The following is a 23,103-nucleotide window of genomic DNA, read 5'->3' as shown; positions in this document are numbered from 1 at the left end:
AGCAGAAGATCCTCGGAGCGTGGGTCTCGGGGAAGCCTGGTCCCCAGCGGCAGTGAGGGTCCGAGCTCACAGTGGGGAGCTGGGAAGGCGGGAGAAGGAGGGTGAGGGGTGAGGGGGAGGAAGGCAGAGCCTGGCTGAGGGACAGGACACAGCACAGCCGGGACAGCGTCACGCCTGGGAAGGAACAGGACAGAGGGTGGGACAGGGATGGGGACCAGAGGGTTGGCCTGGAGGAGGGACCGGCAGTGGGAGGCGCAGGCTGGATGCTGCGGGGCCCGCAGCAGTTCCTGCACGGGACTGCCTTGGCATCACCCTGGAGCCCAGAGCGGGGTGGCCCCGGAGCCCACGCGGCGCTGCCACCGTGCTGCTCTGCCGGAGCCGGCCCCGGGGGGCTGCGGACCGCCAGAGGTGAGGGAACACCGCGAGGGTGGCAGGGGATGGACGGGACAGGTTTGGGGACGGTGGGGAAGGGGCAGGAGTGGGACAGTCCATGGTCACTGTGCCAGCTGGGCATGGGTTTGTAGGCACAGAGATGATGCCCGTGAAGTGCCACTGCCCATGGGCACGGCTGGACCGCCCCACGGTGCCACACCACAACACGGTGCCCGGCACGACCTCAGAGCCACCCGCCCAGGAATGGGGAGGTCTCAGGAGCCTTCTCCTCACTGGAGAAGCCCCAGGCGGGGCAGGCAGAGGGCGAAGCCGGCCGCAGATCCCTCAGGGTGACACAGGCGTGAGAAAGGGGGAAATTGCCCCATTTCGGCGCCAGCTGCTGGGCAGAAGTGGGCACAGCCCTTTAACCCTGGGGCCCGAACACCCAGCCCACAGCGCTGTGGGGCACCGCTGCCCTGCCCTGCCCTGCCCTGCCCTGCTCTGCCCTGCCCTGCCCTTTGCGTGGGTCCTACATCAGCCTGGCAGCCGCCCTGTCCCTCTGCCCTGCTCCCCATGTCCCAGCCCCTGCCGTGACTGTCCCTCCTCCTCGCTGACAGCGTCCCCCACGTGCTCGCGGGGACACCGCAGCCTCCCAGGGCACTCCCCCACGGCACCCACGCACCCCTCGCCTGGGCAGGCGGGGCTGGGGAAGCACGGACATGCCCGTGCTGGGCATGGGGACTCAGTCCCGCTGTCCCCGGCCGGGTTTGGGACGCGGCTCCTGCGGGAGGGGGCAGGGGATGCGTGGGAGCGTGCAGGCAGCAGGAAGGAAGCCTGCGCCGAACAATAGAGGGAAATGGAGGAACTGGAAAAAGAGCCGGTGGCAGCAGAGTCAGCACAGATGGTTTAGTGCGGAGCTGCGTGATTCATGGGAAAAAGGCCCTCAGCAGGCTCTGTCCCGCGGCTGCGCTGGCGTGAGGGTCCCTGGTGGCCCACGAGCCTGGCCGTGCCCCTGTGCCCATGTGCGGTGCTGGCAGTGGGGGGTCCGGCCCGGCCGGGGCTGGCTGGCTGGCTGGCTGGGTGGGAGGCTGTCCCCCCTCTGCCTGCCCGTGAGTCATGCTGACCTCTCCCATGCCCTCACCAGCAGTGAGAGAGAGAGATTATGGTCTGGCCCTTCCGGCCGCTGAGCCCTCCCCGAGCTGGCCGGCACGGGAGCTCATCCCCTGGGAGGGGCCCCGCTGCTCCCCCCGTTATCTGCCCGGGACACCCCCGCGGCTGCGCCGCCTCTGGCCCGCCCGGCCGGCCCCGCGGAGCCCGGCATGTCCCAGCGCTCGGCATCTGCCCGGCCGCCCGCTCCCCCGTGAGCCCCCGCACGCTCAGTTCCTGCCCGGGCTCGGCTCACGGCCCCGCCGACAAAGCCGGGCCAGGATCCGGCTGCGGCAGCCCCGGGGAGCAGCGGAGAGGCTGAGGCTGAGGAACAACAGGATGCCGGCTCCTGGAGCTGGGAGGTGAGCGGCCGTGGGGACAACAGCGAGGCGAGGGCACCTCTGGGACATCCCGCGCTCCCACCCGCGGGATCCGTGCACTTCAGGGCAGCTGAACCCACCCCGTTTCCCTTCCTGCCGCCTCCTCAGCCCCTCTCTCCCCTCCTCGCACAGATGATGGGCTGAGCATCCGTCGCAGAGGCACCGCAGGGCCATGAGCTCCCCGTGCGGCCCTGACTCGGATATTGCAGACTGGCTGGCCACCATCCACCTGGAGAGGTACCGGGATGTCTTCAAGCAGCACGGCTACCACGTGGCCAGAGATGCCACCTCGCTGGACAGCCACCACCTGCAGCAGATCGGCATCACCGCCACCGGGCACCGCAAGAGGATCCTCAACCTGGCGCAGCAGACACGGATGCTGAGCCAATCCCGGGGGAGACCTGCAGCAGGAGACACCCATTCCCGACGCACGGAGGCCCTGGATGCCCCCCAGGAGAGCAAGGATGCCATGAGAGCAGAGCCGGGAGGGACTAGTGACGCCTTTGGGACGCAGCCGCGTGTCACCGTGCCCAGCCAGGCACCGCCTGGAGAGAAGGACCCTGCTCCTCCCGCCGTGAAGCCGGTTCCCAAGCCGAGGACGGTTTTCCCTCGCTCAAAGCCAGAGCAGGGATCAGTGCCCGTGCCCCCAGCACGCTCCACGGTGCCAGCACACTGCCCGGGCAGCGACAGGGCACCAGCAGCCTTTGTGGTACTAGAAGGGTTCGTGCCAGGGGAGACCTCCACGGATTCGGAGAGCCCGGAGCCCGGAGCCCAGGCTAATCCAGGGGCAGCCGCGGCCATGGGTGCGATAGCGTCCCGGCTGAGAGGGCGGGACAGCGCTCGGGAGGAGACGCGGCCGTCCCCGAGTCATGGACAAACCCTGGAGGCATCGGAGAAGTGCCCCCCGTCCGTCCCGTGTGTCCCCCCTCGGCACAGGCACAGGGGCCCGGCAGCTGAGCCCAGCCCTGGCAGTGCCCCGGAGGGTCCCGCTGCGCCCAGCCCTGCCCTGCCCGCCCCAGCCCGGAGAGGGCCCTCGCCGTGCCCCCGGGCAGCCGCGCAGCCGGGCTCGGGGCAGGCCCGCCTGGAGATGGTGTCCAACGTCATCTACGAAGGACTCGAGTGCCCGCCAGCCCCCGCGGAGGAGCCGGCAGGGGAGGATGGGCCCCGGGGCGAGGGTGTCCCCCAGCCCCCGGCTCTGTCCCCGCAGGAGCAGAGCCAGCCGCAGGACAAGCCTGAGTAAGCCGATGCTTTCCCTCACCCCTGGGAGCGAAGTGGGGGCAGAGCAGGCACAGATGAGGATCCAGAGAGCCCCCCCAGCCCCGGGACCTACCCCAGAGCCTGGCCCTGGCTGCCTCCAGGTGCTGACGAGCCCCTTTCACCGCCCTCCCCGTGCCTTCCCCGAGCTCTGGATACAGCAGCTGGGATCCCTCTGAGATGACGGGATGGCCCTGGGCCCCCGATGGCTCCTTCTGGATGCAGGGAGAGGCTGCTGCCCTTTCTGTGCCCCTCTGGCAGCAGGGCTGGGGGTCCCCAGCATGATTAGGGGTGGCTGAGTGAGGGTTCTGGGGCTGGCTCCTGCTGGGAACGAGGTGGGAGATGGCAGAGTGGAGGAAAAGCTGGGATGGGAAATGCCCCGCAGCCCCAAAAACACAGCCCGGCAGTCCCAGGGTTGGGAAGAGAAGAGAGCGAGGAGGCCGCTGGGAGCAGGGAGGGGATGCTGCACATTCCAGGGGACAAAGCCGGGCTCGGGAGCAGCGTCCAGCAGTCCCTGCCCAGCCAGCTGGGACACCACAGACCCCCAGTCCAGCCTCAGTAACCCCTCTCGTGTTTTCCCGCAGTCCCGGCTGGCCCGGAGGGGCCCTGCCCCCCATCCCGCAGAGACCCACCGGCAAGCCAGGTGAGAGCCCCCGGGGCACATCAGGGACCTCCAGTGTCCCCGAGGAAGGGGGAGAGGGGCTCACCCACACACCCTGCCTTTCCTCCGCTCCTGCCCCTGCTCCTGCCTCACCCACGGACCGGGCTGGCCCCTTCCAGGCAGAGCCCAAGCCCACAGGTGTCACTGTGTCGGGTGCCCTGCGTGTTGGGGTGCACTGTGGTGGCCTCGGGGGGCCCTGGCTGCTCTCTCCCTCCCCGCAGGCACCACTGATGCCTTTCCCTCCCCCGTCTCTACTCACAGAGGTGAATGACCCGCCCGTCAGCCCCTACAGCGAGACCATCTTCAGCCATGTGGCCCCACCCCGGGAGCCAAAGGTGAGGGGACACTCTGGGGGTGGTGGCTGTCCCCTGCTGTCGCTCTGCATCCCAGCGGCTGCAAAGCCGAGAGCTGCAGAGAGTGAGGTCACGGTGCCCGGCAGTGCCTGGGGAAGGCTCTTCCACCAGAGGGTGCCGGGCACTGCCCAGGCTCCCCAGGGAATGGGCACGGCCCCGAGGCTGCCAGAGCTCCAGGAGCGTTTGGACAGCGCTGCCAGGGATGCCCAGGGGGGGATTGTTGGGGTGTCTGTGCAGGGCCTGGACTCGATGTGTCCCTTCCAGCTCAGGAGATTCTGTGATTCTGTGCCCCTGTGCCATGGGCCAGGCAGGCTGAGGGGGTCTGGGATGGGACAGGGCCCAGGGGACAGGAGATGTGACCCTTCTCTCTTCCCAGGGTGTTGGCATCTCCTCTGAGCAGAGCTACGAGGCCGTGTCCGAGCTGGAGCTGGAGAGAGAAGGCTGCAGGTAGGGGTCAGCTCCTCTGGGTCACAGGGGCTGGGCTGGGCGTCAGGGGACAGGGGACACCCCTGGGGACAGCCTGAGAGGGGATGGGGTTTATTCCTCACTGCCGAGCTGATCAGGAGCGTCTGGGATGGGGTCAGCAGTCTCTAGAAGAGCTGGTGGGTTCAGAGATGAGACGGGGCTGTGCTGCTGGGTGGCCCTAGGGAGGACAGTGCTTGGCAAAAGATGTCCTGGGTGCACAGCTGGGGCAGCACCAGCGGCACTGGGCACCTGTACACCCAGAGGAGCCTGGATTTCGCCTCTGGGACCAGGGAAACACCAAGGGGGATGGGGATTACTCAGAAATTCGATGGCTCCAAGCTCCAGATGAGCGGTTGTGCAATCCCTGAAGGCTCCAGCGGCATCAGATCAGCATCTGCTGCTCAGTCCCTCTGTACTGGACAGTGAAATGGTGAGGGGCACCTTTAAAACACTTTTGAAATGTACTTTCCATAACTCCTGATAGCATCTCAGAAAGAGGAAGGAAAACTGCTCTTCCCATTTCGGATGGGGAGGGTTCCTTTTCCTGTGTTGCTTAGAGAGGAGGAGGTGAGCTGCAGCTCTGTGGCCTTCAGCTCTGGCCGTGGCCTTGCTGGCCAGTGCATGCCCAGCCTTTCTGGCCTCACCTTTCTGCCCCAGTGTGGGTCCAGTCCCCGTCCTGCTCCGGGTGTGTGGCACCTGATCCAGTGGCACAGGTCACAGCCACGGCTGGGGAGCTGCAGATCCCTGGGAACAGGAGTTCTGTAAACAGAAATGCTGCGATCTCCTGCGGAGCCTCCGAATCAGCTCAGAGAGGAGCTGGGCGCTGACCTGTGGGTCACAGCCTGCATCCAGAGGCTTCCAGGGAGCTGGAATCCTGAGCATCCCAAGGGAATTGGCCGGGCACTTGCAGCTGTGGGATTTTGCAGCCTGGCCTTGCTGAGAAGAGCAGGATGTGACCATCAGCAGTGCCAGGGGCAGCAGCTCCCTGGTTTTTCCTCCCAGCACAAGCACTAATGTGTTCAGGCTGTAGAGAGTGGAACAGGAGACAGAAAAGTCTCCAAAAACCTTTTGCACTGTGCTCACAGACTCCATGCAGCTGCTCCAGCGCTTTCCTCCCACACTCAGCCCCACTGGTCCCACCACGATTCCCTGGAGCAGAGCTGCGGGATCCTGCTCAGCTGCTGAGGGGCTGCAGGCCAGCCCTGGCCCCAGCCTTGCTCCCTCTGTGTGACCTCCTGATCCTCCCCTGCAGCACTGGTGTTTCTCCAGCACAGCCAGTCCTCATCCTTGTGGCACTGGGAATGAGCAGGCGTCCTCTGCAGCCCACCAATTCCCAGTCCCAAACTTCAGAGAGGCCCTTCTGCCCCTTTTCCTACCTGTGGGAGCTCCTCTTGCCCTGCTCTGGGGGAGCTCTGTCTGCCCCACGCCGCTCCCTGGCTTGGGGTGTGGGCAGTGTCAGTGTGAGGGGTGTGCAGAGCCACCTCACCAGCAAGAAAATATCCTCACAAAGAGGAAGAGGAATGCAAAATTCCCTGAGAACTGGGAGCTGGGTCTCTGAGGGTGCAGCAGGAGCGTAGGGTGGGATTGACCTGCTCTGAGTCTGAGCACCTTCCTCCACGCTGGTGATGCTCAGCCCCCTGAAGCGCTGGTGCCCTGCTCCAGCCATGGGTCTCAGCAGGACAGGGAGGGAGCACAGCGGTGGCCGTGCCACCCACAGAGCTCAGGGGACTGGGTCAGACTCACCAGGCACTGTGGCCTTTGCTTGTCCCTGTCAGATGCTCCAGTTCTTTGTGCTTTCGTTGACCATAAGTCACGGCTCAGGAAGGGGCTGTCATGGATTTTTTTCCCGTTTTCCTCTTGCCCTGACCCATTCTGTGGGTCTGCCTCCCACTCAGCCGTGGCACTCAGGGCCGCTGTCTGCCTGTGACTCACAGAGTCCTCCAGCCACACCATTCCCTGTCCAGTCCCTCCCGAAGCATCTGGAGACCAGGCTGGGACTCCAGCCAGATGAGTCAGAGCCAAGGCTCTGCTGTGTGAATTCAACAGCAATTTTCCTTGTGCTCTGAGCCTCGCAGCCACCCAAGGCCATTTCTGGTCTTTCCTGGAGCCAACCAGGTCTTTTCCCTCTCCATCCCCTCCTCAGCCCCTTCCACCACCCCATTTCTCAGGAGCAGACCCCAAGCTGGGATGGCTCCAGCCCAGCATCTTCCCAGGCAGATTTAGGGCTTGCTCCTGTCCCACGGGGACCACGGACATCTGATGTCCGATGGCCTCAGAAGGTGCCTGTCCAGGGCCTGTCCTAGGATGAGGCAGTGCCCAAAAACAGGTGTTGGGAGAATTTATCAGGGGAGGTGTTTGAGGTCCCCCTCCTGGTCCTGAAGCTTCTCATGGACTTGCACTGGGGGCAGTTCCTCACATTCTGTGGGTTTCTTCTCCAAAAATGTCTCCATCTCCAAGGAGGATCCCCGCAGCGCTGCCCCTCCTTTCCCACGTGGTTCTGCACCTTGCTCCTGCTGGCTTTGCCTGATGTCACCCAGCTCCTGTGGCTGCAGCAGGGGTGGCCAGGAGATTCCTCATGACCCTGCGCCCATCACTCACCCTGTGCCCTGGAGGTGCCTGGTTTGCTCAGGTGCTCCTCAGACAGAAGCTGGGGCAGGTCTTGGATCATCCCTGTTGCTTTTCTTGGAGCTTTCTCTTCCCCCTGGCACTGGATTCCGCTGTGGAATGTGGCGTGGAAGCTCTCCCGTGGGTGCTGGGTTGTCCCAGCTGCCACCACTGTCTTCCTGCCCATCACTGCTGCACCTGGGCAGGTCCCCTGTGAGCTCCTGTGCCTGTCAGACATTTTCCAGCACATTTCCTTTCCAGGGAAAAAAAAACGCCTGGCTGAGAGGGCTGATGGGAAGGGGCAGGCAGTTTATTTTTATAATTTCCTTTTATTGTTGTGGGTGGAGAGCCTCAGCAGGCCCGGCTGGGGGTTTAGCATCACTTCCCAAGGAAAGGAGATGGATGCAGGAGCCCCGCCAGCCCCACATTTTGGCTGGACACGAGAGCAGGCACAAAGGTGTCGTGGCAGAAGGAGCTGCACGGTGCCGGGAATGCTGGAGGGGCAAAGGGAGAGGTCAGGCTGAGAGCCCTGATGAGGGGCAGATGGGAGGGTGTGGAGCAGGGAGCGGGACATGGGAGTGGGAAGCTGCCTGGCTTCCTTTTGCTGCCTGTGAAGAGGGGAAGGAGGTGATGCCAGGCATTTGGAGACTTGTGGTGGTGACATTCCCTAAAGCAAGGAAGCCCCAGCATTTGGGCCATCACGTAGGACTGGCTGAGCCTTGGGCTGCTGGTGGCCAGGGGGCTCCTGAGCACTGAGCCCGCCCTGCTCACGGAGATGCAAACCCCCACATCCCTGGGTGCCCCAAGCAGGTCAGGATGGGACCAGGAGCTGTCCCCAGATGGGGTGGGATTGACCAGGACCCTGCTGTGCTGCCCAGCTCCCTCACAGCCCCTTTTGCCACAGGACGAGCAGCGAGTGCAGCAGCGAGGGCCGGAGCGAGGACGAGGAGAGCCGGAGCCGGCTGATCGAGCGCATCGCCCACAACGACACCGAGGGATATTCCACCGTGGAGGCCCCGCGTGCCGAGGGCGCCCCGTTCAGCCTGCCAGCCCACCTGTACCCCGACGAGGTCCTGGATGACCTCACCATCTCCCCGTACGCCAGCTTCACGTCGCTGTCCGAGCCCCGGCCCACCATGCTCAGCGGTTGGCTGGACAAGCTGTCCCCACAGGGGTACGTGGGGCAGGCGTGGAATCACAGCAGGCTGTGGGGTGGGAGGGACCTTAAAGTCATCTCATTCCACCCCCTTCCACTATCCCAGATTGCTCCAAGCCCCGTGCAGCTGGCCTGGAGCACTTCCAAGCATGGGGCAGCCCCCATAGGCAGAGCCCCCTTGGGCGAGGCTGGTGAGGTGGCTGCACTGGTCACTGTGCTCCCCTTGGAGGAGGAACGCCTTGGGTACCCCAGCTGTGCTGCAAGGCTCTCTGTGCAGCCATGCCTGGGCCGAGGAGGGATCTGTGAGGGGGAATCATCCCCTTCCCAACTGTTTTTCTGCCATCCCAACAGGAACTATGTCTTCCAGAGGCGCTACGTCCGTTTCGACGGGAAGAACCTGATGTACTTCAGCAGTGAGAAGGTACCAAGGGGCAGGGCGGGGCAGGGTGGGGAGGCTGCGCCTCGACACCACCTGGGGAGCTGCCACATCCCCTTTGCCTCCCCTTGGCCTTCTGGAAGGAGCCAGCAGTGCTGGAGTGGAGCAGCCGTGGCCCTGGAAGGCTCCCACCACAGCCTCAGCCATAGGGAGCCCAGGATAGCAAGGGTCCCTCTGCCAACAGGGAGCAGGAAAGGGGGGGTCCTGCTGGAAATGGGGTCCCAGCCATGGATCCACCCCTTCCTGAATCCCCAGCTCCCACCTGGCTGCCGGTGCCCGCAGGCTGTGCTGTGAGGCAGCACCCGGGGGATGTGGAGGATGGGCCAGGTTGTGGAGGTGCCCTGTGGGAAGGGCAAAGGGGGTAATCCTGCCTGGGGCTCGTTCCAGGAGCCCTATCCCAAGGGAGTGATCCCGCTGTCTGTGATCGAGATGGCTCGTTCCACCAAGGACAACAAGTTCCAGGTCATCACCAGCCATCGGATCTTTGTCTTCCGCGCCGAGAACGAGGGTGAGTGAAAACCTGGGCCAGGGCCCACCAGCCCCGAGGAACCCAGCCCTGCCTCCATTCTCCAGCCACAGACTGCGCTCACCCCAGCCCCAAAACATCCCCTGCCTGCCTTCTGGGTGCTCTGCTCCATGCCAGGGCTGTTGGGAAGGGCTCAGCCCCACTCCCTCCTGCCTGGTCCCCAGCCCAGAGGAATGAGTGGTGCTCCACGCTGCAGAAGAAGGTGATGGAGCAGCGCCTGGTGGGGTCCCGGCCCCGGCCTGCCAACACCGCCCACTGCCAGAAGTCAGGAACCCTGGAGCTGAAGGGCCAGAAGTCCAAGGTTTTCGCAGCCCTGAGCCTGCCTGAGATGTGGCTGTACAAGAGTGAGCAGGTTCGTGGCCAGAGCAGGGCCCGGATGGGATGAGAGGGATGGAGGGAGCTGAACCAGAGCTGGTGCCAAAGGGAGAGCAGGGAGGAAAAGGGTGGGCAGGAAAAAGGGAATGGCAGAGCAGGAAGCTGGAGATCCTTCCCAGGGCAGCAGTGATGGGTGCCAGGAGTGGACACCTCTCCCAATCTCTTCACTGTCACCAAATTATCACCGTGTCCACCAGGCATTTTGCTCTTGGTCACACCAAACATGCCAATCCATCTCAGGGCAGCTGGATCAATGGCCACGGAATCAGCAGCAAACACAGCCTGCTGCGAGGGGGACTCGCAGTGACAGCAGGGCACTGCCACCTCCCCCGCTGCTGCTGCTCCACTCCCTTCCTGCTGAATACTCTTAGCACCCCTGTTTTTATTTCCATCACCTCATTTCCAGGTTGCCTGCTGGGCACCACGCAGCATCAGCTCTGAGGTGTTGGCTCAGGTTGATATTTGTTTTCTGAGTGTCCCTGACTCGGATCCCCAAAAGAAAGGGACCTGGATAGCCACATTTCGGGAGTTGCGGGCAGAACTTACCTTTCATTTGAAGGCATAATTTAATTGCAGGGTGCTTAATGTCAGATGAGAGGTGGCTGAGAGAGTGGCAGGGGTGGGGTGCTGGGGGTGGCTGCAGCCCCACCACCACAGGCATGTGCGGGGTGCTGTGTTCAGAGCAGCAGAACCGACCCCACTGTCACTCTGAACTGCAGTTCTTCAAAATGGGCATCGCCGTGTGCTTCATCGAGATGCGCGGCTCCACCATCCGCGAGGCCAAGAGCCGCAGCTTCGAGCTCATCACCCCCTCCAAAACGTTCAGGTACCCCGGCGCCCGGGGGGGATGAGGAGGGAGGAGCGGCCGGGACCTGGGCCTGGGGGCTGGTTGCTGCCGTCCTCTGAGGTGCGGCTGTGCTGGTGCTCCCAGCTTCGTGGCGGAGTCGGAGCGGGAGAAGCGGGAATGGATGGAAGCGCTGCAGGAGGCCATCGCTGAGATGCTCTACGACTACGAGGTGGCAGAGAAGATCTGGTCCAACAAAGCCAACAAATACTGCGCTGACTGCTGGGCTCTGAGTCCTGACTGGGCATCCATCAACCTGTGCGTGGTCATCTGCAAGCAGTGTGCAGGTGGGACAACTCCCAGCGGGCACAAGGGTATCCTGGGGGGAGTGGGCTGGGCCAGCCTGGGCAGGCAGGGTGCTGGCTGGGGTGTGGGCACACCTTGGGTGCCAGTTCCCCAGCAGGATCGGGGGGTGCTGACTCTCCTGCTCCCTGCAGGGCAGCACCGCAGCCTGGGCTCCAACATTTCCAAGGTGCAAAGCCTGAAGCTGGACACCAGCGTTTGGTCCAATGAAATTGTGCAGGTGAGGCACTTGGGGGTGCAGTGAAATCGTGCAGGTGAGGCACTCGGGGGTGCAGTGAAATCATGCAGGTGAGGCACTCGGGGGCAGGCCATGGTGTGCTCGGGGGCCAGGCTGCTCCTCTACCAGGGCAGCAGCCCCACGGCCTCTCTTGGGATGCAGGAACACCGGGAATCCTGCTCCTCCCGCTGGCCCTGGGGCTCACCATGACCATGGGACTCTCCCACAGCTCTTCATCATGCTGGGAAATGACCGAGCCAACCGGTTCTGGGCCGCTCGGCTCCCCGCCACCGAGGCCATCACCCCGGACAGCAGCGCCGAGCAGAGACGGGACTTCATCGCCCGCAAGTACCGAGAGGGACGGTACCGCCTGCCCCACCCCCACTACGCCACTCAGGAGGAGGTGCTCCAGGTAGGGGACGCCTCGAGGTGCTGGGAGCCACCCCAGAGCTCGTGGTCTGAGGTGCCAGCACCTCCTGCCTGGCTGTGTGTGCTCACTCCCTTGTGCCAGGCACATTTTGGGAGGTTGTGCCCTGGTTTGGCTGCCTCAGAGCAGCCCCAGGAGCGAGCTGGGGTCTCCACGAGCCAGGACGTGGTCCCTAAAGGCGCCTGTTGCACCCCAGGCACTGTGCACCGCGGTGGCAGGACCAGCTCTGCTCAAGACCATCCTGCAGTTCTTCTCGTCCTCGGAGGCTGCTCTGGCTGCTGATCCTGCTGCCAGCGAGGTGGCCCCAGGGGCTGACCTTTGGTGGGGACCAGAGAGCAAAAGGCCCAGGAACCTTTCAGGTAACAAGGACCCTTGAGCCCCACCTGGCTGTGGTGGAGGAACTTCCTCTTTGCCCTGCCCCTCCTAGCGTGCCCCAAGGCTGGCGACAGTCAGGGTCTCAGGTCTCGTGGCTCCCTGGGGGACCCGCCCTGTTTTAGGAGGGGGCAAGGCATGGGGTTCCTCTGGAGTCCCTTTTCGGGGAACCCTGTGCCTGCACACCCCAGTGCCCACACCTGCATGGGTGGGATCTCCCTCTGGTACCCACAGTTTGGTGGGTGCCTGATCCCACCCCCTCTCAGTGCTGTGTCCCACAGGGAGCCCCCGCACGCGGGACCCGGGTCCAGAGGGCGTCTACAACGAGATCACGCAGCCAGTGACACACAGCGGGTACCTGTACCGGGCCACGGCCCCCACGAAGCTCCCAGGGGCCAGGAAGAGCAAAGAGGGTGAGTGTGGGCAGTGCAGGAGGGCAGCCAGCGGGGTGCCCACCCCAGTGCCACTGAGCCCCCATCCCCGCAGACTTCCAGCGCACGTGGTGCTCCCTGGAGAAAGCCCTGCTCTTCTTCGAGACCGAGAAATGCACTGAGCCCCTGGGCCACATTGACAGCGGGGATCTCATCTCCCTGGGGGTCAGCAGAGCCCACCAGGCGCTCACCAGCCCCGGCCCCACTGAAAGGTACCCCCAGCCGTGCCCGCAGCCATGCCCAGGGGGCCTGGGGCACACAGACAGCAGGGCCGGGCTCCCTGCTTGGTGCAGTGGCTGCTCTGGCTCTGGGGGCAGGGGCAGGGTCACCCTCACGGGCTGGTTCGTCCTCTGCAGGTTTCGCTTCACCCTCGAGCTCTTCTTCACTGGGGAAAAAGTGCAGCAGCTGGGAACGGATGGGCCCGAAACGCTGCAAGCCTGGGCCAGCGCCATCGGCAAGGTGAGCCAGCCCCAGCGCTGGACACATGGTGTGTCCCCAGGCTCTGTCCCTGTGTGATCCCTCCCAGCTCCCCGTGCTCTTCACCCTCCTCCCTTTCCAGGGGCTCCGATGCTCCCTGGTGACCTGCCCCCATCCTCGTGGGGGCCAGCCCTCGGGGGTGGAGCCCTGTCTTCACCCCGCTCGTCTCCTGTTCCATCCCACAGTGGTTCACCCCCGTGAGCTGCCACTGTCTGCTGGGCTACGAGTTCCAGCGCGTGGGCCAGCTGCGCTACAAGTGCATGCTGAACCCCGAGCGCTGGCAGCAGGCCTTCTTCATCCTGCAGAAGGGCCACCTCTTCATCTGCCCTGCCGAGGAGGACGGGGCCGAGGACAGCATCAACCTGCGGCGGCTGCAGGAGCTCAGTGAGTGCCGTGTCACAGCCCGGGACAGGCACCGGGGGGTGGCCGTGCGTGCCTCTGACCCCTCAGCTTCTCGCCCCAATGCAGGTCTGGTTGCTGCCACAGACACCCCGGAGAAGAAGGAGCTGCTGGTCCTGGTGGAGATGGGGAGGTGAGTCCTGGCCATGGGGATGATGGGGAATGAGCCGAGCAACCTCGGCATGCTGCCCAGGGCAAAGGCGCTTATGGACGGGCCGATGCTGATCCCAAATCCATGGTGGGGATGTCACTGGGACAGCAGGGCTGTGACTGAGGGGCTTGCAGAGGTGTTTTGATGGGGCAGGGTGTCCCTCAGCTCAGCCTGGCTGGTCCTCGCTCCCTGTCACAGGCAGGAGGGGATAACCTGGCCCTGTGACCACCCTCATTCCCTCTTTTCTGCCCTTGTTGTTCTCAGGACGTTTTACCTGCAGGGCTTGTCGCGGGCGGACTCGGCAGCGTGGTACGGTGACATCCAGGCGTCGGCGGGGGGCCGGGGCAACGCTCTGAGGGACCAGCAGCTGAGCCGGGGGGACATCCCCATCATCGTGGACTCCTGCATCGCCTTCATCACCCAGTACGGTGAGCCCAGCACGCCCCAGCACTCTCCGACACCTCGGGATGGCCGATGGATCCCGGCAGGAGGCACCACTCTGGGGCCACCAGCTCCATGAGGGATTCTCTGAGCAGGACCGGGCTCTTGTGACCCCATGTCCCTGTCCCAGGGCTGCGGCACGAGGGGATTTACCGCAAGAACGGTGCCAAGTCCCGGATCAAGGTACTGATGGAGGAGTTCCGGCGGGATGCCCGCAACGTCAAGCTGCGCATCAGCGACAACTTCATCGAGGATGTCACTGATGTGCTGAAAAGGTTCTTCCGGGAGCTGGAAGATCCCATCTTCACCCTGGAGCTGCACCCGCAGTGGAAGGAGGCCGCAGGTACCTCCTTCACCCAGCCCTGCTCCACACTGGGTTCACTGGGGCCAGTGTCCCTCTGGATGGGATCCTGGTGCCAGCCTTGGTGCCGTGTCACCTCTGGATCTGCTGGGTTCAGGCAGATCTGGGATCTGGTTTTCCTCTCTCCAGAAATCCCCTCGAAGCCGCAGCGCTTGGAGCGGTACAAGGAGCTCATCCATCGCCTGCCTCGCCTCAACCACAAGACTCTGGCTGCGCTCATCGGGCACCTCTACCGGTCAGTGGGGACCTCCCCGCAGGGTCCCCTGGTCCAGCCAGCATTGTGGGGTCTCCCTGCTGCCCAGGGAATGCTGGCTCCTATCCCTAAGAGACAGGGAGGGCCCCATGCTTGTGCCCTCCTCCCCCAGCCCCACAGCTGGTGCTGGAACATGTCTGGGACGCCTTGAACATTCCCAAAGTCATCCTGCAGCAAGGGGGAGTGGCAGGAGGTTTGGGACTAGGGGACACCACCCTGTAGGATGTAAATGTCACCCAGTGCCCCAAAAAGATGGAAAACACTCGATTCCCATCCCTGAGTCGGAGTTTGAGGTAGCGCTGTTGTCTGGTTTGATGGCAGCGGGAAGTTCTCAAAACAGGAGCTGCCCAGTTTGAAGTTCTCACTGCTGGGGGGCTGGGGACCTCTGGGCTGTTTCTCAGGGGAGTTTGTATGAGGCAGAGGAGGGCAGCTGGGGCTGAAACCCCACTCTGAGGGGGACCAGCCCCTCACCTCTGTGCTCCTCGTGCCAGGGTGCAGAAATGCGCAGACCTCAACCAGATGAGCACCAAGAACCTGTCGCTGCTCTTCGCGCCCAGCCTCTTCCAGACCGACGGCAAAGGGGAGCACGAGGTCAAGGTGATGGAAGATCTCATCGACAACTACGTCAGCATCTTCAATGTGAGCAGGGGCCTGCAGCCCCCTCCACGCTGGGTCTGATCCAGACCCTCTTGGATGCCCCCACGCTGCCCCCCTCTGCCTCCCCCTGCATCCCTCCATCCCAGCCCTGTGTCCTCAAGCCGTATCCCGCTCCCCGCTGACCCTGTACACCCTTCCTCTGGCAGATTGATGAGGATCAGGTATCCCAGATGGATCTGGAGAACAGCCTGATCACCACCTGGAAGGACACCCAGGTACTGGGGCTGTGCTTGCTGGCCCCCACCACATCAGGGACCCCTGGGCTGGGGGGACTGGCTGGAGGATGAGGACACTCCCAGCTGCCCACCCCGAGTCCTCACTGTCCCATGTCCACATTTGGGAAAGGACCTTCCCCCTCTTATCTCCCCTGTGCCCGTCACCTTGAGGCTCCTGCCCAGGGGAGAAGCAGCCCCAGCTTCCCGGGACACCACTTCCAGCCCCTGGGAAGATGGGATGTGCTCAGCACCCACACCAGCATTGCACCAACGCCACCCACTGTCCCCGCAGCTCTCCCAGGCAGGGGACCTCATCATCGAGGTTTACCTGGAGCAGAAGGTGCCCGACTGCTGCGTCACCCTGAAGGTGAGTCCCAAAGCAGGGCTGTGCCAGCAGGAGTGAGGAGGGACGCAGGCTGCCGGCGTCCCTGGGACCCATCCCGCACCACCCACCGCAGCTCCCCGTGTGTCCGGCCCCAGGTGTCCCCCTCGATGACAGCAGAGGAACTGACCAACCAGGTGCTGGAGATGCGCAACGTGGCCGCCAGCCTGGACATCTGGCTGACCTTCGAGGCGCTGGAGAATGGGGAGCTGGGTGAGCACGGCGGGATGGCCCAGGGGGATGCTCCTGGCACAGCCAGGCTGCTGAGGGGGAGGTGTGGCGTACGGGGGGGTGGCTTTCTGGTGGTGGCAGGGGGGACAGGAACTGGCACAGGGAAGGGGACACAGTGGTGAGTGTCCCTGTGTCCCCAGAGCGGCCCCTGCACCCCAAGGAGAAGGTGCTGGAGCAGGCTTTGCAGTGGTGCAAGCTCCCGGAGCCCAGCGCCGCGTACCTGCTGGTGAGGAAGGTGCCCATTGGTGAGGGCAGCTGTCTCTTCACGGGTAAGGCGAGCACAAAGGGACCCAGCCCCTCGGGGTGTCCCCAGAGGGGGACAGCTCTGCCTGAACTTCCCCTTGCCCTGTTCACCGCCCTGCGGCCATCAGGGGCACAGCCCCAGGACCCAGAGTGGGGTCCCCCTGCGATCCCACCCTGCCAGCCCCGCTGACCCTCATCTCCCCACACTGGGCAGGTGCCAAGCGTGAGACCCCCAAGTGTGGGCTGCTGAAATGCCGCGAGGAGCCCCCCAAGCTGCTGGGGAACAAGTTCCAGGAGCGTTACTTCGTCATCCGGGACCAGAGGCTGCTGCTGCTCAAGGAGAAGAGGGTACCCGGGGGATGCTGTGGGATGGACCCGAGCCCCGAGGGTGGGAGGAGAGGCAGGGAGGAGGAGCCTGGGGACAGCAGTGGCACAGTCCTGGCTGTCCTCCTGGCAGGGAGGCTGGCACCAAGCCGGGCTGACCCGCTGGATCTCCTTTCCCAGAGTGCCAAGCCGGAGCGTGAGTGGCCCCTGGACGCAGCCAAGGTTTACATGGGAATTAGGAAGAAACTGAAGCCACCAGCTCAGTAAGTGGGACCTTCCCAGCTGTGACACTGGGGCAGGAATCCCTCAGTCCCTGCTCCTGGCACCCAAACCCGGCTGCTGCAGCACACCAGGCTCCACCGGGACCCAAAGCCTGTGCCCACAGGGCGAGCTCAGCCCCTGCCCCACTGCCCCGCAGTCCCCAGGCTGTGTCTGAGCTTGGCAGTGCTGCCCCACAGCCTTGTGTTCCTTTCCAGGTGGGGTTTCACACTGACCCTGGACAAGCAGCAGCTGTGAGTACCTTCCCCCTGCTGTCCTGGGGCTGCGGGAGGTCGAGATCTGTCCCAAATCTCAGCGGGACTGGGACAGGGGCAGTGCTACAGGGCCCAGGGGTCAGGGCAGAGCTGGGACACTTGAGAGGCAGAGGGGTGGGGCCACACTGTCCCTGGCACAAGGTGGCAGCCGGGCTCCAGGGGCCACCCGTGTCCCTGGCACACAGCCTCCCTGCCTCCCTCCCCACCCACACCAGCCCCCCTGGGTGATACTGGGTGCCTAAAAAGCTCTCACCTTGCCCTAAAGCAGCAATTTGGGCATGCGGAGATTTCCAGAGGTGCAGCCCCATGGGGTGTAGATGAACCTGAGAGCCCCAGGCTCACAGGCAAGGTGACAAGGGGACATGGCCCCCACTGTCCCCACTCCCTGGCAGCTTCTCCGCTGTTTCCTCTGCAGGTACCTGGTGTGCTCGGGGCAGGCTGAGCTGTGGGACTGGACCACCAGCATCCTCAAGGCTCAGGTGGGTGCAGGCTGGTTGTGCCACCTAGCCGGGCAGGGCTGGGGCAAGGCTGGCAGGGCATGACCCCCGTCCCCACCCTGTCCCTGTGCACAGCACGACGACCTGCGCCCCGTGGTGCTGCGCCGACGCTCCTCCTCCGACCTCGCCAAGCAGAAATTCGGGACGATGCCGCTGGTGCCCCTGCACGGGGACAGCACTGATGCCACCATGCTCTCTGCCAACCAGACCCTGGTAAAGCCCCTGCCGCTCCCCCTGCCCACAGGTGCTCCTTGTACCCATCCCAAGACCCTGTGCCCACCCCAGGGCTGGAGAGGCTGGTGCATTGATGTGTGTGCTGTGTGTGCTGTGTGCCATGCTCGTGCCCATGTCCGTGCCCATGTCCATGTCCAGCTCTCTGTGCCTGCTGGCTCCTGCACCCCCCTGCCCCTCCCCTGCCTGCCCAGGCCCCCGTGGCCCTGCTCCACGCTCTCCGTGCTCACCTCTGTCCGTCTCCTCTGTTTCTAGCGCCGCCTGCACACACGAAGGACTTTGTCCATGTTCTTTGTAAGTACCTGCACGCGTGGAGCATCCGCTGCTGGCTTTGCGCTGTGCCAGGGCTCACTGCGGCACCCCACAGGCACTCGGAGATGTGCCCACGTTGTGTGGCCAACGAGGGGGTGCCCGCTGCTCTGCGTGTTTTCTACCTGGGGATGTGGGTCCCTGCACGGTCCCAGTGTGGGCAAACAGGACCACACCAGTCCAGCCCAGTTCCCAGAGCCTCTCCCGCTGGGCACATGGTGCCCGTAGGGGATCAGTGGATGAAATGTGAGGGAACGGGTTCAAGTGTGCCTTGTCACCAGGTTATTTCCACAAAGTCCTGGCTGGACCTCATCTCACCTGGCTTTGTGTTCTGCATGGCACCCACCTGCCCATGCCACCCCAGAACCCTCTGCCAGGGGGTGCTGGGCTGGTGGCATGGACCATGCCCAGGCAGGGACCAAAACACTCCCCCTTCCTCAGCAATGGGGAAGAAAGGTCAGCAGTGCCTGAGCCCAGGCACCTGGTGGAGGGTGGGTCCCCTGCAGGTATCGGCGCCACGATGAGGGACAAGGACCCCCGGGCAGCACAGGGAGGGCTGGGTGAGGGGGGATGGAGGGGTACAGCTGAGCTGTGTGGACAATATCCCTCACCCTGACCCCCTGCCCTCCCCAGCCCATGAAGATCCACCAGGATTCCCTGGAGGAGCAGCAGGAGAAGGAGGCAGACACTGATCCTGTCTACGAGGAGGTGGGGAACTTCCCCGAGCTGGCGGCGCTGGACCTGGGGCAGGGGCTGCTGGCAGAGCTGGTGGCCGTGCCCCCCGTGGACAGGTCCAAGAAGCCATCCCCGTTCCCCGAGCAGCCCCCAGCCACCGCCCTGCGCTCCTCGCTGCCCGCCAGCCCGGCCCACAGGGTGACGGGTCCCTCTGTCACCAAAGCCGTGTCCCTCGAAAGGGGCTTGAACCTGGAGAGCAACAAAGCTCCAAGCCCGGGGCTCAGACCCACCAAAACGTCCTCTCTGGAGAGGAACATGGAGCCTTCCCTGGTGCTGGGCAGGGACTGGGAGCAGGCAGCCACACCGGGGAGCAGTCCCACGGCAGAGACCTCCCTGGAGCTGCCCAGGAAGAGGAGCTTGCAGCCTCCCTCACCCATCAGTGACAAACTCATCCAGGAGCTCAGCAGCGTCATCCTCAGGAAGAGCGATGGCCAACCCCCGGGGCCAGGCGAGCCGGTGACGTGACCCGCTGTGCCAAAGGGGTGGCCACCGACCTGGGGGTCAAGTCGTGCCCGGTGGCAGCGATGATGGGTACCCCACACTCCCACATCATGGAACCCTCACCCTCCTCCTCCTCCTCCTCATCCCGGAGCCAGGCTGGGATTGGGAACCAAAGGGACAAGTGGGGACCAGGATGTTGGGCCGGGGTACCCCCTCGTGGGAGGGCTGGGGCTGTTGCCACATGTGCTCTTGCTCGTGGGTGGCACATCTGCCATCGAGCCCAGCGCAGAGGGACGCAAGAAAAGCAAGAATGTGGTGCCTGCGTGCTTGGGCAGCACGGCGCCGTGCCAGGCAGGGGGCATGGGGTGCCCGCCAGCACGGGGGAATACAGCGTGTCCCCTCTCCAGCACCGGGCCCGCAGGGCAAGGACACCCGAGCCATCCCCCCTTCCCTTCTCGCATCCACCATGGCATATTTTGGGGGGAAAGGGGGAGCAGCAGGAGCAGGGCTGGCCGTGTGTGCCTGGAGCGTGGTCCTGGCGATGGAGGGCGGCCCCTCCTCGGTGAGGATGTTTGTACATACTCCTGCCACCAGCAGGGAGAAATAAAGGTTTATTTGTACCCTGGAGGGCTTGGCCACTGCAGGAGGGGTGGCGAGGGTGCCAGGCTCTGGCAGGTGGGGGAATCAGGGTGCCAGGCAGCCAGCTGGGGGACACAAGGGATTGGAGCGCACTGGTGTCATCAGAGGAGCAAAACTGAGGCAAAATCCTCGTGAACCTCAGATCCAGGTGGGATTTTCTGCCCAAGTCTATTGCCAGCCCTTCATGGTGGGCGCGCTTCAGGCTCTCCCCTCCCCGGGGCAGGGGGACACAGCCTGGCAGTCCTGGCTCTGCCCGCTGGACCTCAGGGGCAGGGCCGTCTTCTCTGTGGACCTCCCCGACGAGGCCTCGAGCCCCCGCAGGCAGCGGCCTCCAGCATCCTGGACCCAGCCCCGAAAATCCCGGGAGACATAGAAGTAGATGAAGGGATCGAAGCAGTTGTTGCAGGCGCTGAGCACCAGGGCCAGGGCGTAGGAGACGTAGGTGCCGTTGTTGCACCCCGTGGGCTCCAGCAGGTGGTGGATGAAGAGCAGCACGTTGCTGGGCGTGAAGCAGAGGATGAAGACCAGGAGGACCAGGGCCAGGAGACGCACCACCTGCCCGTGGCTCCCTCCCTTGGCCAGCAGCCGCGCCAGGATGCAGCTGTAGGAGATGGCCATGAGCACGAAGGGCAGCCCAAAGCCCAGCCCCACCAGGGACAGGAAATAGTAGCCAAAGAACTTTTGGGTTTCCTTTCCCAGCACGTCGTGGCACGTCGTGATGTTCAGGCTCGAGATATCGTGTGTGTGCGAGCGCAGAAGCAGAGGGCTCATGCCCAGCCCCACCAGCAGCCAGATGCCCACACAGATGCCCACCTTGCCGCTTGTCCAGCTGGAGCCCTTCCACAGGAACGGGTGTGCCACGGAGATGTAGCGTTCCAGGCCGATGCAGGTGAGGAAGAGGATGGAGCTCTACATGTTCCCGTAGAAGAAGGCCACCATGGTGCGGCACAGGTAGTCCCCAAAGAGCCAGTGGTTGCCCAGGAGGTGGTAGGAGATCTTGAAGGGCAGCAGGAGGACAAAGAGCAGGTCAGCCGCGGCCAGGTTGAGCAGGAAGAGGGCGCAGGAGCATCTCCTGAAGTTGGTGGCCAGGACCCAGCAGGCCAGAGCGTTGGCTGGCAGCCCCACGAGCAGGACCACGGAGTAGAGGGCAGGGAGCAGGCGGGTGCTGAGGGTGCCGTTGAGGAAATCTTCCTCGGAGGCCTCGGAGCACTGGTTCTTCTCCTGGGGCGTGAGGCGGAGCAGGGCTCGCCCTCGGACAGGCACTGCGGGGACACGAGGCACGGGGCTCAGCCCAGAGCCCGCTCCCGCTGACCCTGCCCACTCGGGACCGCTGAGCTGTCACCCCTCCCTGCAGAGCCACCAGCAAACACAGGAGGTGGCATCTCCCTGTCCCACGGCAGGGGAGCCCCCGACACCCTGCTGCCCTCGCCCTGCCGAGCCGTGCCACATCCTGTGCCAGCCACCACCGCAGCGGTGCCAGCCCAGCTGGGTGCCCTGCTCTGAGCCCAGACGGGCTCTGCTCCCCCATCCCTTGCGCTGCTGACGTTCCTTGTCCTACCCAGCCCAGCACAACGGGGTCAGGAGGGCAGCCGGGAAACCCGCAGCAGCACGGGGCTGGGATAGTCCCAGCTGTCCCCCCAGCTCAGCCAGGAGACATCTCCTCATCTTCCTGCGGTCGGGGACTTTCTGCTGCGTGTGAAGAACAAAAACGAAGAACAGGAAGGTCCCCGGACACCAGATAAACAACTCAGGATCAAATCCCTTTTCTGTCTTGCTCAAAAAAAAAGCCAGACAGGCTCTACATGTCAGCCCCAGCTCCGGAATTTCTATTCCGATGGTCTCCAGAACACCCTACCCCGGGGGGCTTCGGTTACATCCCACAGGTTTCCCACAACCTCTGCCCCCTCTCCCCATGCAGAGGATGGAAAATTCAGGTTACACGAGCAGTAATCTGAATTTTGCTGCCAAAAGGGGAAATGCTGGCTGGGTTTCAGGTCTTCACTCGGATTCTCAATGTAGACACTGAGGGAAGGCAGCAGAGCCGGGCCCCGAACTCTCCCCGTGACACGCACCCATCGCCTCCAGGTGCCACGGGACGTGATATTGGGGTGTCCCAGCGAGGTGCCCCTGCCCTACCCCATCATCCCCAGACCCACCAAGGCACTTACCTGGGGAAGGTTGGGTGGCAGAGCCGAACCAGGCACAGCCGAGCAGGAGGGTGACACAGGCAGCAGCAGAACCAGGTGACAGCAGCAGCCGGGACATCTCTGCGGAGTGGCCGCTGTGCCAGCCGGGTCTGCACAAACGGCACGGAGCTGGTGACACGCCGGGAGCGTCACCGGTGCCTTCCCTGCTGGCACCCTCCTTCTGTCTCCACCACGTCACACCAGCGTCCTGCCCACAGTCCTGCAGTGTCAGACTGGAGCACGAAGCGACCGCCAGTTGTCACCGCCGCCGAGCATCCTGGGCACACCATCGAGGCGGGGAGAGATTTCCAGCCGCAGCCACACCATGGGCAGGAGGAAGCAGGCAAGAGGCAGCTGGAGGCAGACGGGTGAGAAGCACGGCGGGAAGATGGAGCTGTTTGTGCCCCATATATGGGACAGGAAGGTGGCAGCTGGCTCCCAGCCCGGTGACACGTGGCCAGGACCAGGCATCCCCAGGATCCATCGCCGGGGTCAGGCTGACAAGCCGGTGTCACACAGCTTGATGTAGATGGGGCCACCCTGCTCTGTCCCCTTCTTGTCACCAAAGTGGGCGCTGGGTGACCTCCGGTCCATTTTCCTGGCTAAGAGGAGGAATAACAGAGCCGGTGACACATCCCCAGCCCAGCCTTGTGCATCGTCACACACCACGGGGACCAGGACACGTGCAGCCAACCCCAGAAATGTCATGGGAAGAGAAAGAAGGGGACGAATGGAGCAGTGGGGAGAGCCACGAGCTCTGCAGGAACCACAGAGCAAAATCAGATCAGAACGAGAAGTGAGAGATGAAGGGGATGGGAGAGGGTTGGGAGGGGGACAAAGGGACAGGGGGACAGGCAGGGGCTGGTTGGGGACCCCTCACGATTCCAGGTGGCCCCGCTGAATGCCACTGCTCAGCTTTGTGCCCATGTCCCCGTGTCAGGGTCCTGCCAAGCCAGGGGCTCTGTGTCCTCCACGTGATGTGGGACCCCACATGTCCCTGTGCTGGGGGCTGTCCCCTCAGTGTCCCACATGTCCCCGCACCCCAGGACCAGTGCCCCAGCACCCCATGTGTCACC

The 23,103-nt window shown here is 64.1% G+C and overlaps 2 protein-coding genes across 5 annotated transcripts; one reads left to right on the top strand and one right to left on the bottom strand.

Annotated features, from left to right (window-relative positions):
• The first annotated feature begins 260 nt into the window (after nt 1-260).
• ARAP3 (ArfGAP with RhoGAP domain, ankyrin repeat and PH domain 3) lies at nt 261-19,827 on the top strand. Of its 4 annotated transcripts, none has more exons than XM_048319540.1 (34): nt 263-408; nt 2,031-3,134; nt 3,737-3,795; nt 4,075-4,148; nt 4,543-4,613; nt 8,140-8,409; nt 8,743-8,812; nt 9,215-9,335; nt 9,518-9,705; nt 10,448-10,554; nt 10,660-10,859; nt 11,010-11,095; nt 11,322-11,504; nt 11,716-11,878; nt 12,173-12,304; nt 12,378-12,534; nt 12,679-12,781; nt 12,985-13,183; nt 13,268-13,331; nt 13,614-13,777; nt 13,921-14,133; nt 14,281-14,386; nt 14,896-15,043; nt 15,208-15,276; nt 15,569-15,643; nt 15,757-15,871; nt 16,030-16,158; nt 16,347-16,480; nt 16,637-16,719; nt 16,933-16,968; nt 17,405-17,468; nt 17,562-17,699; nt 17,973-18,011; nt 18,660-19,827. In XM_048319540.1, the coding sequence occupies exons 2-34, from the start codon at nt 2,071-2,073 to the stop codon at nt 19,224-19,226; spliced, it is 5,391 nt and encodes a 1,796-aa protein (XP_048175497.1). In that variant the 5' UTR covers nt 263-408; nt 2,031-2,070; the 3' UTR covers nt 19,227-19,827. The 4 variants fall into 4 exon arrangements, with proteins under 4 accessions (XP_048175500.1, XP_048175497.1, XP_048175499.1 ...); XM_048319541.1 differs by lacking the exon at nt 263-408 and adding an exon at nt 1,667-1,880; XM_048319542.1 differs by lacking the exon at nt 17,973-18,011.
• LOC125333581 (proteinase-activated receptor 3-like) lies at nt 19,801-22,681 on the bottom strand. The gene is given in 2 exon segments (XM_048319551.1): nt 19,801-21,103; nt 22,010-22,681. Coding segments are annotated over 2 exon segments (1,161 nt in total). The 5' UTR covers nt 22,107-22,681; the 3' UTR covers nt 19,801-20,039.
• Nucleotides 22,682-23,103: the final 422 nt, after the last annotated feature.

Source organism: Corvus hawaiiensis, chromosome 15 (genome assembly GCF_020740725.1).
Source record: "Corvus hawaiiensis isolate bCorHaw1 chromosome 15, bCorHaw1.pri.cur, whole genome shotgun sequence".
Classification (NCBI taxonomy): Eukaryota; Metazoa; Chordata; class Aves; order Passeriformes; family Corvidae; genus Corvus; species Corvus hawaiiensis.
The sequence above is the reverse complement of the archived record's forward strand: the minus strand, read 5'-3'. Positions and strand labels throughout refer to the sequence as shown.